Source organism: Camarhynchus parvulus, chromosome 1A (assembly GCF_901933205.1).
Source record: "Camarhynchus parvulus chromosome 1A, STF_HiC, whole genome shotgun sequence".
Classification (NCBI taxonomy): domain Eukaryota; kingdom Metazoa; phylum Chordata; class Aves; order Passeriformes; family Thraupidae; genus Camarhynchus; species Camarhynchus parvulus.
Genome location: NC_044586.1, coordinates 64,915,051 through 64,929,921, shown reverse-complemented (window position 1 = coordinate 64,929,921; position 14,871 = coordinate 64,915,051). Strand labels below are relative to the sequence as shown.

At 40.0% G+C, this 14,871-nt stretch overlaps 1 protein-coding gene across 4 annotated transcripts in view; it reads left to right on the top strand.

The window, feature by feature from the left end:
• Positions 1-14,871, top strand: part of CELF2 (CUGBP Elav-like family member 2) — a 549,003-nt gene that overhangs the window by 289,212 nt on the left and 244,920 nt on the right. For 2 of the 4 annotated variants that reach the window (XM_030959788.1, XM_030959787.1), the window contains exon 1: positions 2,708-2,940. The exons of the other annotated variants lie outside the window; for them this stretch is intronic. In XM_030959788.1, coding sequence (XP_030815648.1) covers positions 2,834-2,940 — 107 coding nt within the window. In that variant the 5' untranslated portion in view covers positions 2,708-2,833. Of the gene's footprint in view, positions 1-2,707; positions 2,941-14,871 lie in introns of those variants that run through there. 4 annotated transcript variants of the gene reach the window in all.

The following is a 14,871-nucleotide window of genomic DNA, read 5'->3' as shown; positions in this document are numbered from 1 at the left end:
AGAAGCCAGATAGCCCTGTGCATCTGGTTTAATCTTCCCTTCAGCCATATTATTTTAAAGGCACTCCTGCTTAGTACATCTTACAATTGAAAAATAATACTCATATTCCCTCTCATCCTCAGCAGCTGTGATCCCTCTGCAGATGTTGTTCTGTCAGACATTTCATTACGTGTGATAGAAAGCGCAGGTTCTTTCCGTCTGTCTGTGTTACTGCTTTGTAGATTTTATTTTCTTTTTTTTTTTATTTTCTTTTTTATGTATTCCTTTGGCTGTAGATGAGTCCTTCCATAATACTTCACTTTATCTCCTGTTGCTGCTGCTTCTCCTTCTTTCTAAGTGCAGAAATGATCAAGAACTTGCAACTGCGTGGATCTGCCCAACAGAAGCCCATTGATTCCCCACCAAAGGGCTCTGTGTGAGCCATTCTGCTCCAGCCTGAAAAGAAAGCTTTGTTCCCTCAGCTGGTAGTGTCTTAAGATGCTGATCCTTGCCATATTTTCTGAAAACTGTAGCAGTTCATCAGGCTGTTTGACACTTCCCGTTCAGCTGTGTACTCTGTAGCACACCCGGGTATTTGCTGCGGCTCGTACATCAGCCCCAGCAGCCCGAGACTGCTCTGGGCACCACGGTGAGCTGTGCTGGGCACAAGTCATTTGGAGGTGAACAGTAAAGGAGCTGAAATCTGGAGTGCTGGTGGCCATGCCTGAAATGGTAGTAATGGATTTAGTATTTGGGGCAGGAGGTATGGGATTTGTCATGTTGGTTGAGTATTTTCCTGGCCGCCTTCCATGACTGTTCGGATATTTTTAGCATGAAGTACAAGCTATGTTGTTGCAGTTGACCTTGGAGCATGACATTTTAACATGGAATTGGTTTGACTTGCTAATCATTAAAATGATTTATTATTTTTTATTGCAAGAGCAACAACTAGAATCCCAGTCATGTTTTGCAGATGAAAAGGGAAGCAAATTGAAACCTGTCTTCCCTTAACTTGCAGTCCTTCATGATACCCATGTTTCCTAAGATTCTGTCTTTCTCTCTACACCATTAAAAGTAGATTATGTCCAGGTTTGTTTTTTAATTTGTCTTTTAGTCATTTGACAAATATTACATCAGAGTGACTGAAACTAATCCCAAGGTTTCACAGTGCTCAATGAGAATTGCAGAACAAAAGGATTGTTTCTGTTGCAAACAATTTATGACCTTAATAGAAGTTTACAGCTGCCATCAGAAAGGCGAGATCTTGCTACCAATGTATTTATCCTGGTGATTGCTCTCTCTTTGCCTTCATTCCCGGACTCAAATTTAAAGATCAAGCCCCTAAATACCAACTTCTGTTAAGGAATTAGCAGCAGTAGCACTGCATCAGGATTTCATAGCAGTATATTTTAAGGCCGTAGTATATAATGTAGGAAAAGAGCTTAGGACCCGCCACAGACACAGCCAAAAGCTCATGAAAGCTGAATTCAGATTTTGAAGTGCAGATCAATTTTTAGCCTGACTGGACTTTTTGACAAGTTGTCAATTTTGGACAATTCATGTTTATTGAGTTTTGCACCTCCTTAAGTTAACATGACCTGAGAGGAAATTACAGTCATTTTTAAGATGCATTTTACTGCCACAGTGGTGTAGAAAAGCTTTTGACTGAAAGAGCATCAAGGACTTGTTGACTTTTTCAGTCTACTAAATAAGCACCTGCTCAAGTATCTGATGTACATTAAAAAAAATTAAAATAAAATAAAAAAAAAAAAAAAAAAAAAAAAAAAAAAAAAAAAAAAAAGCCAACCATCCTCCTGCATAGTTTAAAGATTTACCCAGCAGAAGCTGAAACCAAGAAGTGAAAATAAACCTCTCTTTGACTACCTTGGCAACTGGGAAGACCACAACCTGCTCCTACAAATCAGATGGCGGATCTCCCAAATAGGGCCAAAGAGGCTGTTTCCCTGAAATCTGTGTCACACTATAGTTCCTTTCATGCATAGGAAGTGAGTAAATCATTGAATAATGCAACATCCTTCCCCGTCTGCAAGAACTGTGCCAAAGCCAGGCGTGAGGGTCTGGGTTAAAGCAAACTCAGTTACTTGGTAACCGAGTTGTGTTTTGGAGGGGTCAAAATTGGGGGGATTTTGGACTTGTGTTTTCTGGGGGTTAAAATTGCCAAGAAAAACTGAAAACTTGAGGAAGATCCCCAGGTGTCTGCATTAATACTCCCCAGTCCCTCTGATGTGAGCTGGCAAGTCCCATAAAGCCACTCAGCCTTGAACAGGGAAGGGAAGGAGGGAGAGAGCAGAAGCTCCAGCTGCGACTCCAGAGCCCCAGAAAGAGCCTCTAACCCAATTCCCTTAAAGTGCACAAGCCTCACGAGCCACAGCATCTCTTTGCCACTGCATTCACTGAGTTCGAAGGGCAAACAAAAGACCCATACCAAGCATGCATCCTTCCAGAGGGGGAAAGCTTTTCCTCATTTGCCCATAGATTTCCCCTCCTTTTCTTTCAGTTTTCTACATAGAGATTTGTATGTGTACATATATATATATTATTATTTTTGTTTTAACAGGAGACGGGTGGGGTGGGGGGAATGTTGCTAATTTTTTTTTTTTTTTGGCTGGTAATTAGGAAAGCTAACACCAGCTAGGCTAGAGTGAACGCAAACAAGACCCCTATAGGCAGCACAGTGCATTAATGTAAAATATGCCCAGACAACATAACTTGTCAGAGAGGATTATTTCTGCTTAGTGAATCTGCAGGGGCCCCTTTGCTCCACCACTCAGCGTCTGACTAGAGAGAGAAAGAGAGAAAGAGTAGCCATTAGTGAGTAGCTACTGTGGCATTGATGTTTGAGCGCACTTCTGAACTGGCTTTTGTTGAGAATATCGGTGCAGAAAGCATGCGCTGTCCCAAATCCGCTGTTACTATGAGAAATGAGGAGCTGCTTTTAAGGTATGTTGTCTCCTTTGTTTTAACGCGTGCTTTCGAGTTGCCTGGGCCCGCTGCAACTATAACCGTGCTGTGTATTAAGTAGTTTCCCTATTTAAAGGAAAAGACAGGCATTGCTGGGTGCAAGTGGCATTTTCCACTAGTTCGGGTCGCACATTTCATGTATAATGACAAATGTACGGAGAGGGCAGGGAGGGGAAAAAAATAAATATATTTATCTTTCCTTTTTTTTCTTTCTTTCTTTTTTTTTCCTTACTAAAAGAGAGCCGGTATTTCTTTTATCACCTCCTTTGCAATATTTCTGCCTGCTTCATTATTATGCACTGGGCATGGAATAAGCATGGAAAAAGCTCAGGGAGACTCCATATTAGAGCTAGTGCCCTAAATACCACTTTAATTTTCACTTAGCCTATGTAAATAGTTTCTAATGCTTTACCTAGTCTCTACTGCTCGAAGATGTTTTAAAAATACCTAAATACTCCTGTAATGTGGGGTTACACATCTATTCTCTAATAATGCTCCCAGGTTTAGCGGGAGGCCAGCATCGACTACTCTTTTCAGAGACACACAACACGCAGACACGCAGACACGCACACTCACACACAGAATTATGCTGGAATTGGCACCCCGCTTTGAAAAATGTAGTCTTTTGTTTATTTGCTAGCAGACATTGTAGCATTGAATACATCTTTTGGTCTGACAATGGGACAGCCGAACAATGGTGTTGTCAAACTAGCTTAATGTATGTCTGGCGATGGGGTGGTTTGGGTTGTTTTGGGGGTTTTTCCTTTCCTTTTCTCAGCCCGTTTTTCATTTCCCTTAATCTTTTTGTGTGTACAGTAGAATATAAAGTGTGTTGCCTGTTTTGTGATGGTTGTTTCAGTTGATATCTGCTGTTAATAGTGCAGGGAGGGGGAGGTTTGTATCTTACAATTATGGCTATTGCATTAAGTTGCAGATTTATTACTAACCTCTCCTTTAACTGTGGTGAGAAAACTTATTGATTCTGAAAGCTTACAATACTGCTGTCAATCTGGGAAATACATACTTGCCAAATCTGCCCTTGCTTGATTTTATGCCCGATCGTATCAACTTTAACTGCTGTTTTGAAGATACTGTTTCTAATTTTGTTTAGGTAATGAAAATGCAATAAAAATGATAAATCAGATCTCAGAGTGGGAGCCCATGCGACTTTCCATTTTTATTACATTTTATATATTAGAATTTTTAAGGTCAGACAGAATAATTTACCTGAATGATTCCTATCCCCAAATCAAACAAATTATTCATATGACATTTCCTAAATTATCTTTCTGTTTCAAGAACCATCGTTTAGCATTAAAACAGTTAACAATTTTGGGTTTGAATTTGGAAAAATGAACCTTATGCATTGTGAGAAAAAATTGTTACAAAGCTTTTGAAAAATTTTGAGTTACTACTTGGACAGCAGCTTATGTCTTAAATAAAATGAATTGTCATTACTCTGTGGAGTTTCTTAAACTGTTTAAAGTCTTTAAATACTTTACATGTTAAGTAAATATATTGCTTTTAGCAATAAGTTTAATGATTTTGTGAGAGAAAAGATTTATTTATCAGTGGCTTCTGGTTTTTGCTTTGATTAATTAATAGTAGAGATTTTATGCTTTTTTAAAAAACTGGACTCTAGTGCATGATTTATATGGGTTGAGGGGTCTCTTTGACCCCTTAATTAAAACAAAAAGACATTAAGGATTTATCGGTAGCAGTCAGAGCCCTCTAAAGCATGCATTTCAACACAAAAATATTTGGTGGGGAGACTGAATACTTGCTATGCTGTTTTGCATATTTTTTGTCATTGTATTTTCTTCCTTTGAGTCTTGAGATGGTGCAAATCAATAGCAAAGAGTTTATGTGAACAAAAAGGTAATATCACATAAAATACTTCTTGGGAAGCCAAGAGGTTGTGGATTATCAGGTGCTTGCATGCTGTGTGTTGTGCATAAACATGAAGAAAGCAAGGATGGTGTTTAATATTATGGGACCATGACATAATTCACTTCCTTGGGAGAACTTCTTTCAAGACAAACATTAACTCATTCACAACCGCTCTGCTCTGCCTGAACTGGAGGATGGAAACAGTGGCATGCTTTTATAAAGTTATTTTTCTATCATGTCATGTTGCAGCAGCCTGAGCTTTCTAGCAGCTACTGCCCTTTGTGAGTGGCAATGAAGTGAGTTCCCCACTCTCAGTTATGTGGAAATGCCCCTTCAGGGATAGCCCAGAGCGGCGTGAATGCCACTTCTGTAGCAGCCACCAACAGACACCTGGGTAGCAAAACCAAGAACCACTTTTAAGGACTATTCAATACTATAACTCTTCCCTAAGCTCTCTGCTCACAGGTGAGTTCCTACCAAACTTACTGTAGTTTCTATGTTTTCGGATAAAATGTTGCATAAAATACATATACAATGATTTTTTTTTGTCTTGGATTGAAAATTACTTTGTGTTTTTCCAAGGGTATTTTTTCACATTGCATTCACATCAAAGACTGATTTTTGAATTAGTTTGTGTGAATCCTACTAAAAAAAAATCTTTCTATGCATATTTACTGAAATATTGCTTTCTGAGCCATAACAATTATTATTAACATCAAAGAAGGTGAAGCAAAGCTGTAGCACAAGTAATTTCTTAGCATGTTTAACAAAAGTAATGGTTTTTGAAAGACTGCATAGGTTTAGAGATCTTATGCTGAGCATCAGAGGTGTCCTCAGTGCTGCCTCTTTTGAATCTCACCCATTCACTAAGCAATGTGGTGCCTTGCAGTTGTCAAACTTGACAACATCTGTTTCCACAACAGAGCTAAGAGAGGTAATTCAGACTCTACATGAGTTGTTATTTGTTCTCGCAAAGACCAGGTGCAATGTCAAAACATGAACACCCTCAGTCCTACCTGTTAGAGAAAGAGCAAGACAGGTCTTAGCCTGGGACTTGGCTTTCCATGCTTCCATAGGGATATGGAATTGAATAATATTCATTTATTAGCCTGGAGTCTTTGTGTGTATTTATTTATTTAATTACTTTCACATTCATGAGCCACAATCATCAACATGCTAATATTTTCTTTGTTAAGAGAGGATGACACTGACATGTTTCTGTTATCAAATTTAAGTATGAAGGGACTGAGATCTTCCCTGCAGATAAAGACCTGGGGTGAAAAGCTGGATGTGAGCTGGCAATGTCCACTCACAGCGCAGGAAGCCAATTGTGTTCTGGGCTGCAGCAGGAGAAGGGTGGCCAGCAGGTCAAGGGAGGTGATTCCCTCCATCTACCACGCCCTCATGAGATTCCACCTGCAGCATCTTTTCCAAGTCTGGAGTCCTCATCAAGTTCTCAACATGGAACTGTTGGATTGGATCCAGAGGAGGGACACAAAAACAGTCAGTCTGGAATACCTCCCCTAAGGAGACAGGCTGAAAAACTTGTGGTTGTCCAGCCTGGAGAAGGGAAGGATGTTAAAGCATTCTTTCAGTAACTAAAGGGGGCTTATAGGAAAGATTTTTTTAGTAGGGCCTGTTGCAATGGGACATAGGATTGTGGCTTTAAATGAAAACAGTGTTGATTCAGGCTAGACATAAGGGGGAAATTTTTCACAATGAGGCTGGTGAAACACTGGAACAGGTTGCACAGAGAGGTGGTGGCTGTCCCATACTTGGAAACATTCACAGTCAAGCTGGACATGGCTCTGAGCAACCTGATCTACTTGAAGCTGTCCCTGTTCATGGCATGGGAGTTGGAAGTAGATGACCTTTAAAGGTCCCTTTCAACCCAAACCATTCTATGATTCTATTCTATATAAGATTGCAAACTATACCTTTGGGGCTGAAAAACAAAGCAAGTGTTCAATTAATATTCATATCTAGAAGTTTTACTGCAAGTGTAGATTGTGCTTGAATACTTAAGAAGTCATTCAGGAGTGAATCAATACTAATTATTGTAATCAGGAGGGTTAATTAGCTGAAGATGCTGCTGATGGAAAGTTCACTGCTTACAGCCCTGAAAACACCTAAGTTGATGAAATCTGAAAGCAAGATGTCTAGGAGGACTTTGTGTGGAGAGAAACGTTTGGCTTTCCTTTGGCATTTCAAGAGCTAGTCATTCCAAAGGGGAAACATAGCTTGTACTTTGTATTTTGCATTATATTAATTCAGGGGGTATTAGAAGATGCAAGTAAATCTGTCGTGAAGATATTTTGTGGTCGTCTCTCAATAAATGCAAGTACCATTTTGGATAACCTGTACTGTCTCTGCTGCATTCATTTGTAGATTACCATAAATTAATATGGATAATCTTATGCATTTAAAATCTGGTTCCAGCACTGTTATTTGGAACAATTGGGGTTTTTTTCTCCATTTGTGTTCAAGCACAGGGACTTCACATGGTACACGTACATAAATTACACATGCTGTGTTACTAATACACATACATATGTGTGCACGCAAACGTGTGCACTTAAGTTTAAACATTTTTCATTGAGCTTGTGTATTTCTATAATCCTGTGCCCTTAAAACTCCCACTCAGTTTCCATCTGCAAAGCAGTATTCAACTACATATGATTCAGAGGACAGTTATTGAAGAAGGAGTTCATGAAATCTAACTTAGATGACAAGGAATAAAGACTGAAAAGAAATGACTGAAGAAAATCTTTTTATTTTCCCTCAATTAGAGCAGTTGTGTTTCTTAAAGCGAGCATTACTGAATTCAAACAAAATCCAGCTGTACAAAACCTTTTCCACAAGTGACTTGCAAGAAGATTTTATATTTAATGCTGGGTGTTTGGGTTTTGCATTGGTTTTTGTTGTTGTCAGGCTTTGGGTTTTTTTTTTTTTCCTTTTCCTCTAGGTGTATCTCTTAACCAAGACAAATATCTGGATGTTAATTCCAGGAAAACAAAACCTACTGAAACCCCCCTCTCATTCACACACACACACACAAACCCCCCAAGTCAAGTGATGCTTTCAGAGGAGAGAAATCCTATTTCAAAACACACCCTTCTTTCTAATGACATTAGAGATTATCACGTGCAGGTGCTATTTATCTTTGCAACTGTTTTCCTATGACTGTTTTACTGCTTCCAACACATTTACTTGTATGTCAGCCATAGAAAAGGTAACTGAAAATGGCAGTTGTTGAGAAAGCATGTCGCCATGCCTGGAATGACATGCATTATCAGGGCAGCAGGAGTTGCTGGCTCTACAGCCCATTTCTACTTGACCTGCAGAATGATTGGCTGCCTGGGATGGTGATGAATCACTGGAGTTTATGAAACAAGACTGCTGGCATCCTCACAGAGGAAATAAAAATGAGATTTTTTTTTTTTTCCCCTCTAACATTCTTGCTGTAAAAAAAAAGCTTTTTTTTTTTTTTTTATTTTTACGTTTTGTATTGCTTCTGTGTTATTTCACCCTGCAGCAGAAGCAAATGTGTCAATTAAAGTCACTTTAGTACTGTTCTCAGCAAGTTAATGATGCACTGAAGGTTAACTATCTTTATTGGATGGAAATGGTCAGGAATTCTCACAAATTTTGTGTAAATCTTGATCTGGACTCTAATTTTCTCATCTCTCACTTCAGTCTTGAGGCTGAGATAGCATAACTAGTAATCAGCTTGAGCGGGATGTAAAAAGGATTTCAGCTGTTCTCACGCACAACTTTATTTTCTCTGATAGTATAAGGATCAGTGACCATTCCTTGGGCTAATATCAGTCAGCTCCATCTTCAGCATTTCCAAACTAATGACTAAAATGACATTTCTGGAAAGCACCGACTCCCGGATTTGCACTCACTTTCTAGGTGGTTTGTGAAATTATATTGTGCATTAAGCCCACGTTACTGGATTAGGCTGTTATGAGCCTGTGCTTGCAGGAAAGCACCGTGGGGCTGTAAATCTGCCAGTGCACTCACAAGGCTGACACAGCATGGATCACAAGCTGCCCTGTAAAATGCAGCCAAGTAAATATGATCCTTCCATTTCAATTAAAACACCCAAAAATTGTGTTTGGGGGTGGGGGAATGAAGACAACTACTTGCTTATCTCTCCATGTGTGCTGATGTTACCCTGTATCCCTTATTCAGGTAAAATATTTTAAAGTTAACTCTATCTGATTCAAAGAAATAAGATTACCAACAAAATTGCTCAGGAAATTTTAAATACAGCACTTATAGGAATACAACGCTTTTTGCCATTACATGAGAGAGGGTTTTTTCCTCAACTCTCATGCTTTGCTGCCCAAGCTTTTTCTCCACTAGTTTTGAAAAGCAGTTTGCATACTCACATCGGTTATTAGACTTTTCCACCTTCCTCCAAATAATTCAGCTGCTGCTGGACACTTCAGAGGCTGCAACACTCTGGTTATTTAAGGCACGGCTTTCCAATGCCCCTTGTGAAATAGAGGAGGGCAAACTTTAACCAGTGAGAAGGGCAGTACAGGGAACTGTTACTTGTGCCCTTTGGTGTGTGAGGGGTACATGCTGTCCTTGCTCAGGAGTTCCCATGGCAGCAAATCAGCAGGTCATCCTCAAGAGCAGCCTTTGAGGATGCCAGACAACAGTCTGTCACCAGGAAGAAGAGAGAGCAGAGAGTTTGAGGAAGGGGGAAAAAAAAATCTAGAAAATCAGGGAGAGGACAAGGGAAATTACAAATAGAGGAGGGAAAAGTAATGGTATTCAAACACAGATCATCTGGAAATTGAACGTATCTTGCACGTGCAGATACCTGTGGATGATAGGATGGCTGTGCTACAGAGTGAAATTAAGATTCAAATCCAGCACCTGCCTTCCCTGGAAGCTGCAGGTCAGCATCTAAGGGATTGAGGGCTTCTAGAAAAGAAACAGAGAATTATCAGAAAACTTAAAATTTTAGAGACTCTAAATTCAATGGTACAACCTCTTGATTTCATTTTCCTTCTCTTCTGCCTAAAAAAGATTTATCTTCTGCTAAACTGTGAGGAAGAAGCTCACTCTGAAGCTTGAGAATTTGCCTGCATCATTTCAGCCCACATTTAATTTTAATGAGAGAGTTATATAACCCCCTTTAAAAATAACAAAACACTAACAGAACTGCATTGGCAACACCAGGTGTTCTGCAGTGCTGCTCCAATGAATCATATGGAGATTTGTCTGTGCACGGCTGATGAACATACATTAAACTCAGTTAACCCCCACCCCTTAATAAAGCAATCCAAAGTGACCAAAATTTTTCCTAAACAGCCTTTCTCACAAAACAATGCCTAACTAGATGGCTGCCCCAGGAACCTCGTGGTTCCAGCACTTGTCCCTTAGTATCAAGGGGTTGAGTTTCTCTTTAAAAGTTGCAGATGAATTATTGTGACCTTTCAAAGTGAAATATTGTATGTTAAACACTAAGTTTGGTTAAAATTATTTGGTTCAGAAAAGAAAATAAATGTTCCTCTTTGTTGTGCTTAGCCCCAAATCCCTGAAATTGTTAAGAATAGCACAATTAACAGGTATCTCTGGGGAAAATAAACATATGACTTCATCAATGTTCCTTTCAGACAGAGAATTTGTGGGAAAACTGAATCAGTGACTTGAGCTTGTTAAACATCTTGGTTCAGATGTCACTCTTGACTCTAGGAAGTCCCTCAGCCACCAGCTGCTGGAAGGTGTAAAGGATCACTTGCCATATTCATGCTTTTTCTCTTTCCATCCCTTATCAGAGTCAGGGTCATGGGCTAGGTGCACCTTTTGATCTACCTTATGTGACAATTCTTACACTGTTAATTTAAGGGGGAAAACCCCCAGACTACTAAGACCAGGCATGGTGCAGTTTTCTGCACATCCAAATGCCTTATAGTTACTGCAGGAGCCTTTTCTTTGTGTCCTTCATATCTGATATTTAATGGTTTCTGTCTGTGAAAAAAGATAGCTACTTTGCATATTTTCAGGGTGATTGTTGTTTTTGAGGATTGACATGTATGCTAGGCACTTCATGAACAAATGAAAAAAGGAGACCTGTGAAATTTCCTACCTTAAAGATGCCACAATTTGTGTTTAAGGTGAAATCCAATCATTTGCAGTGCAAAAGAAAGAAAAACATGTGGTAGAAATGAGGATGAAGGTTAAGCTCATAAGGATCTTGCTGCTAGAAGTGGAGTGCAGTAGGTTAATGCAGATATTGTAATAAACCTCTCAGATGTCTTTACATTTTGTTTATAAAAATAAGTCTCCTTTTGGCTTCTTGTCTCTTTTGATGTCCCTTACCCACATTCTTTCTTTGCTGATGCCACATTAGAACTTCACACTTGCCTTTGCCCGTGGTGTTTGGAGTTGGAGATGCCCTCCAGCATCACCTCCTGATTCAGGCCATCCTCACCATCTACTCCCCTCATCCTGCCTCTTTCCCAATAACCAGCCTTTCCAGAATGGCAAAATCTCTACAAAACTCAAATTTATACAAAATTAGAGAATTTTTTGTGTCTCCTGTGGGTGTGGATGGCAGGGAGGAAGGGTTTTTTCACAGTGGGATTTTTCCTCTGCTCTTTGAAGGAATAGGTGCATATTGTGAGGATGGAGCAACACAGACCAGAGAACAACACAAGATGTGTGGTTTCTCCTGTCCTAAGTCATAGGTTTCCACATGAAGATAATATAATAGCCCAATCCAAGAATATTCAGTTCCCTCTTCCAGGATTGTTTGAAAAGGTGTCTTTTTTTACCATAAATACCATGTCTGCTCTCTAGTAGGAAATCAGGTCTGCCCAGTGCTTGCAGTATCCCAGTTTCTCTCCTTTTTGGGGAGTGGTTGTTGATAGTTAGCAGGTGAGAAGATAAGGTAGTCTATTAGGAAAAAAAAAAGGAAAAATGAAAAAAATAATGTCTGTTACCAAGTCAAGACAGGGTTGGCAAAAGCTTGGGTCTTGTGTCTATATGCACAAGGCACTAACACAAAGGCAACACCTGTGAATCAATAGTAATGCTCTTCAATAGGACTGCAAATAAACAACAGGACAGGAAGACTTGGTCTTGCAAAAATTTGCTTGTTTCTGCTTTCCTTCAGTATTCTCCAAATGCAGTGCTGAGCTCAGGAACAGCCCAGCTGGAGCAGAGGTTGGATTGGGCCTGAGAGTGATGATTGACTGTCCCATGTAGTTGGTGCTGTTCACAAATGGAGGATGTTCCTCTAAATTAAAGGTCTTTCCAACAAAACCCTCCATTCCATGTAGCATCTGCCCCGTGCCATGATTTGTTGCCTAATTGTTTTAGGAAAGATTGAGTTATTACCCACAAAAGGGAACAAAGGCCCTTTACCCACAGTGCGATGAAATCACCTCATCACTGGTATAAAATAGGAAGGGAAAAAAAAAAGAGAAGTGAGTGGGAAGTTTTACTATAGCAACCAAGTTTACATAATATCAATGCGCTTCAAGTGAAAGCTCTAGAAATGCTTAATTTGAGGGACCTTTTCACAGGACTAATTTTAAATGACGTTTATTTCTGAAGATTACTGATGAGCTACAGTAGCCTACGGAAGCAGAGGGAGCCTCACAAGCGCTATTTTAAATACCTAAAATTCATTGATCAGCTTTAACCAATATTTTCATTTTCTTATTAAAAGGATTTCAGTTATCTGCAAGTTATTTTATTCCTCAAAATGAGTGGAAGACTGTTGTGTGTTTGGTTTTGTAAATACAAAATCCTCACTGAAAGGTTCAGGTTCCATAATTCAAATTTTTATTCCAATATTAGACATAACTGGCAAAGACAGTTTTGTTCCAGGTAATCACAAATGGTAAAATGGTGTAGAATTGCACCCATTACTTTTTACCATTCAAGGAAATGCACTACTTTTTGCTCTAATTGTTAATGATTTTTACACCATTCTGTAGTCCTGCCCAAGTGCTCGTGTGCTTTGCTTTGCTGTTTCTTCAGGCCCCCTCCTCTTCTTGCCCTCTAGTCTGCTACTAAGATTTAGGCTGATGGGCTCCCTCCCTTATAGGCAGGTAGGCTCACATCCCATTACACAAACCAAAATGCTGTACTGCCTGCTCTTAGTCACACCACTGCTTCCAGGCTTCCATGGCTTGCCTGGAAGGTTATTTCTTTGTGGAAGACAGCAACCACCTCGTTTGCATTCACCAACTCCAGCTGGACCAGATTCCTGCTCCCCCTCGCATTAGTGGAAGATCCTGAGTGATTCCACTGGAGTCATTCGAGCCTGCTCCAAATTTACACTGCCCGCCGCTGAGCTCTGCTTCTGCTGCCTCTGTTAGAAACTTGCTTTGATGCCAGAGATAAGCTGAATCCCAAGCATGTTCATTGGCTTAGGGGGGAATAAAGCAGAGGATTTGAACTCTCTTCATACTGCCTTGCAGGCTTGGGAGAGAGTGAAGTCATTCAGAAATTTTCCCTTGAAGTGCTTCCAACGGCAGCATTTCCTTGGCCCAAAACTTGGGGGCAAGTTGTCTAGAAGAATGGCAATTAATTATAGGGTGAGGAGGGGGTCTGGAGGGGGGATGTGATGTGAGCTCCACCTCGGATTTGGCTCTGGGGTCTGGAAAGGAAGGGGGTGTCTGCTCTCTTTGTCATTCACTGAAGAAGCCACAGGCAGTGATGTCAGAGTGAGCTCATACACACAAATCACTCGCTCAGTCCTGGCCTTCTGCAGCTGAACTTTTTGGGGTTTCTTATGGGTTTGTTTTGGTTTTTTTCTCTGAAGAGATGTGCAATTTTCAAAGGTTGAGTTGTTTGGAGAAATTGTATGTAGCTCTGTGTTTGAAAAGCTGCTTGAACGGTGACTAATCTGCAAAGGTGAGGTGGAACTGCTTCATCTGCCCCGCTCAGACGGATGGAGAAACTGAGGGACACAGAGTAAATGAGCCAAACAGGGTCTGGGCCTCAAAATAAGGGGAGGAGGGATCAGAGACAGCATTTGTAGCTGGAATAGGGTTAAGGCCCAAGAATTAATGATTCCAAATTCTAGGTTCCTCCCTCAAAACTGCCATATGCTCCACCAGTTGAAAAAGCTTAATATTGGCGGGCAGCAATAATGCAGCTCCTCTAAGCCAGTGTTTAGAGCCATTGTCTGATTTATGCTGTGAAAATAAATGCAGTTTCACTTGCCACTCTCGCTCCCCATTTCCCTCTGCACTGTAGCAACACATCAGAGCTTCCACTTTTCCCTTAATTTTTAATAAAAGTTGCTATTTTGCACACATGTACTAGTCAAGAATCTGACATTAATGTTACAAATAACAGAGCTGAGCCTGTAACTGTGTGAAACAATCAGGATTTTTTGTTTCTTGCCACTTACCCTCTGCCATCGAGAGTTAATTCATACACAGACACTACATAATTTATGTTTGAGAATCAAATTATTCGAATGCAGTTTTTCCCTCTAAGCTCTCCTTGAGTCTCGGTATCTTTTATGGAAAGGGTTCCTTTTTGCATTTGACCCTGTTCCTGCTTCTAACTTTTAAATGGCAAAAGCAAATGTGCTTTGAAAAGTGTGTTACACTGTAGTTGTTAAATAAAGCAATAACCTATGCACTTGTAATGCTTTCTCTATGACCTACTTACATACTACTTCACCCTCCTTATAGTATGATTAAAAGCTGCTTTGAATCCACTATTCCCTCAAGGGATTTGAGGCTAGAATTTAACAAACTGCTGAGAAGGCTTAAGTCAGTAAGAGGGCTTCCCTACAGCTTCTTCCAGCTAATTCACATGTAATTAAAAGGAAAATAAATATTTCAAAAGAACATACGTTTTAATGAAGCATTTTTAAGCACTTACACCTTGCATAATGGGGCAAATTTATAAGGATCTCTCTATTCCATATGCAGATTTTAAGCAAAATTATTTGTGATCCTCTCCTCCTCCCTCTTTGCATCCTGTGCGAAGCCTGGATTTGCTTTTCAGTCGGCAGCAGTGGGACTGTGG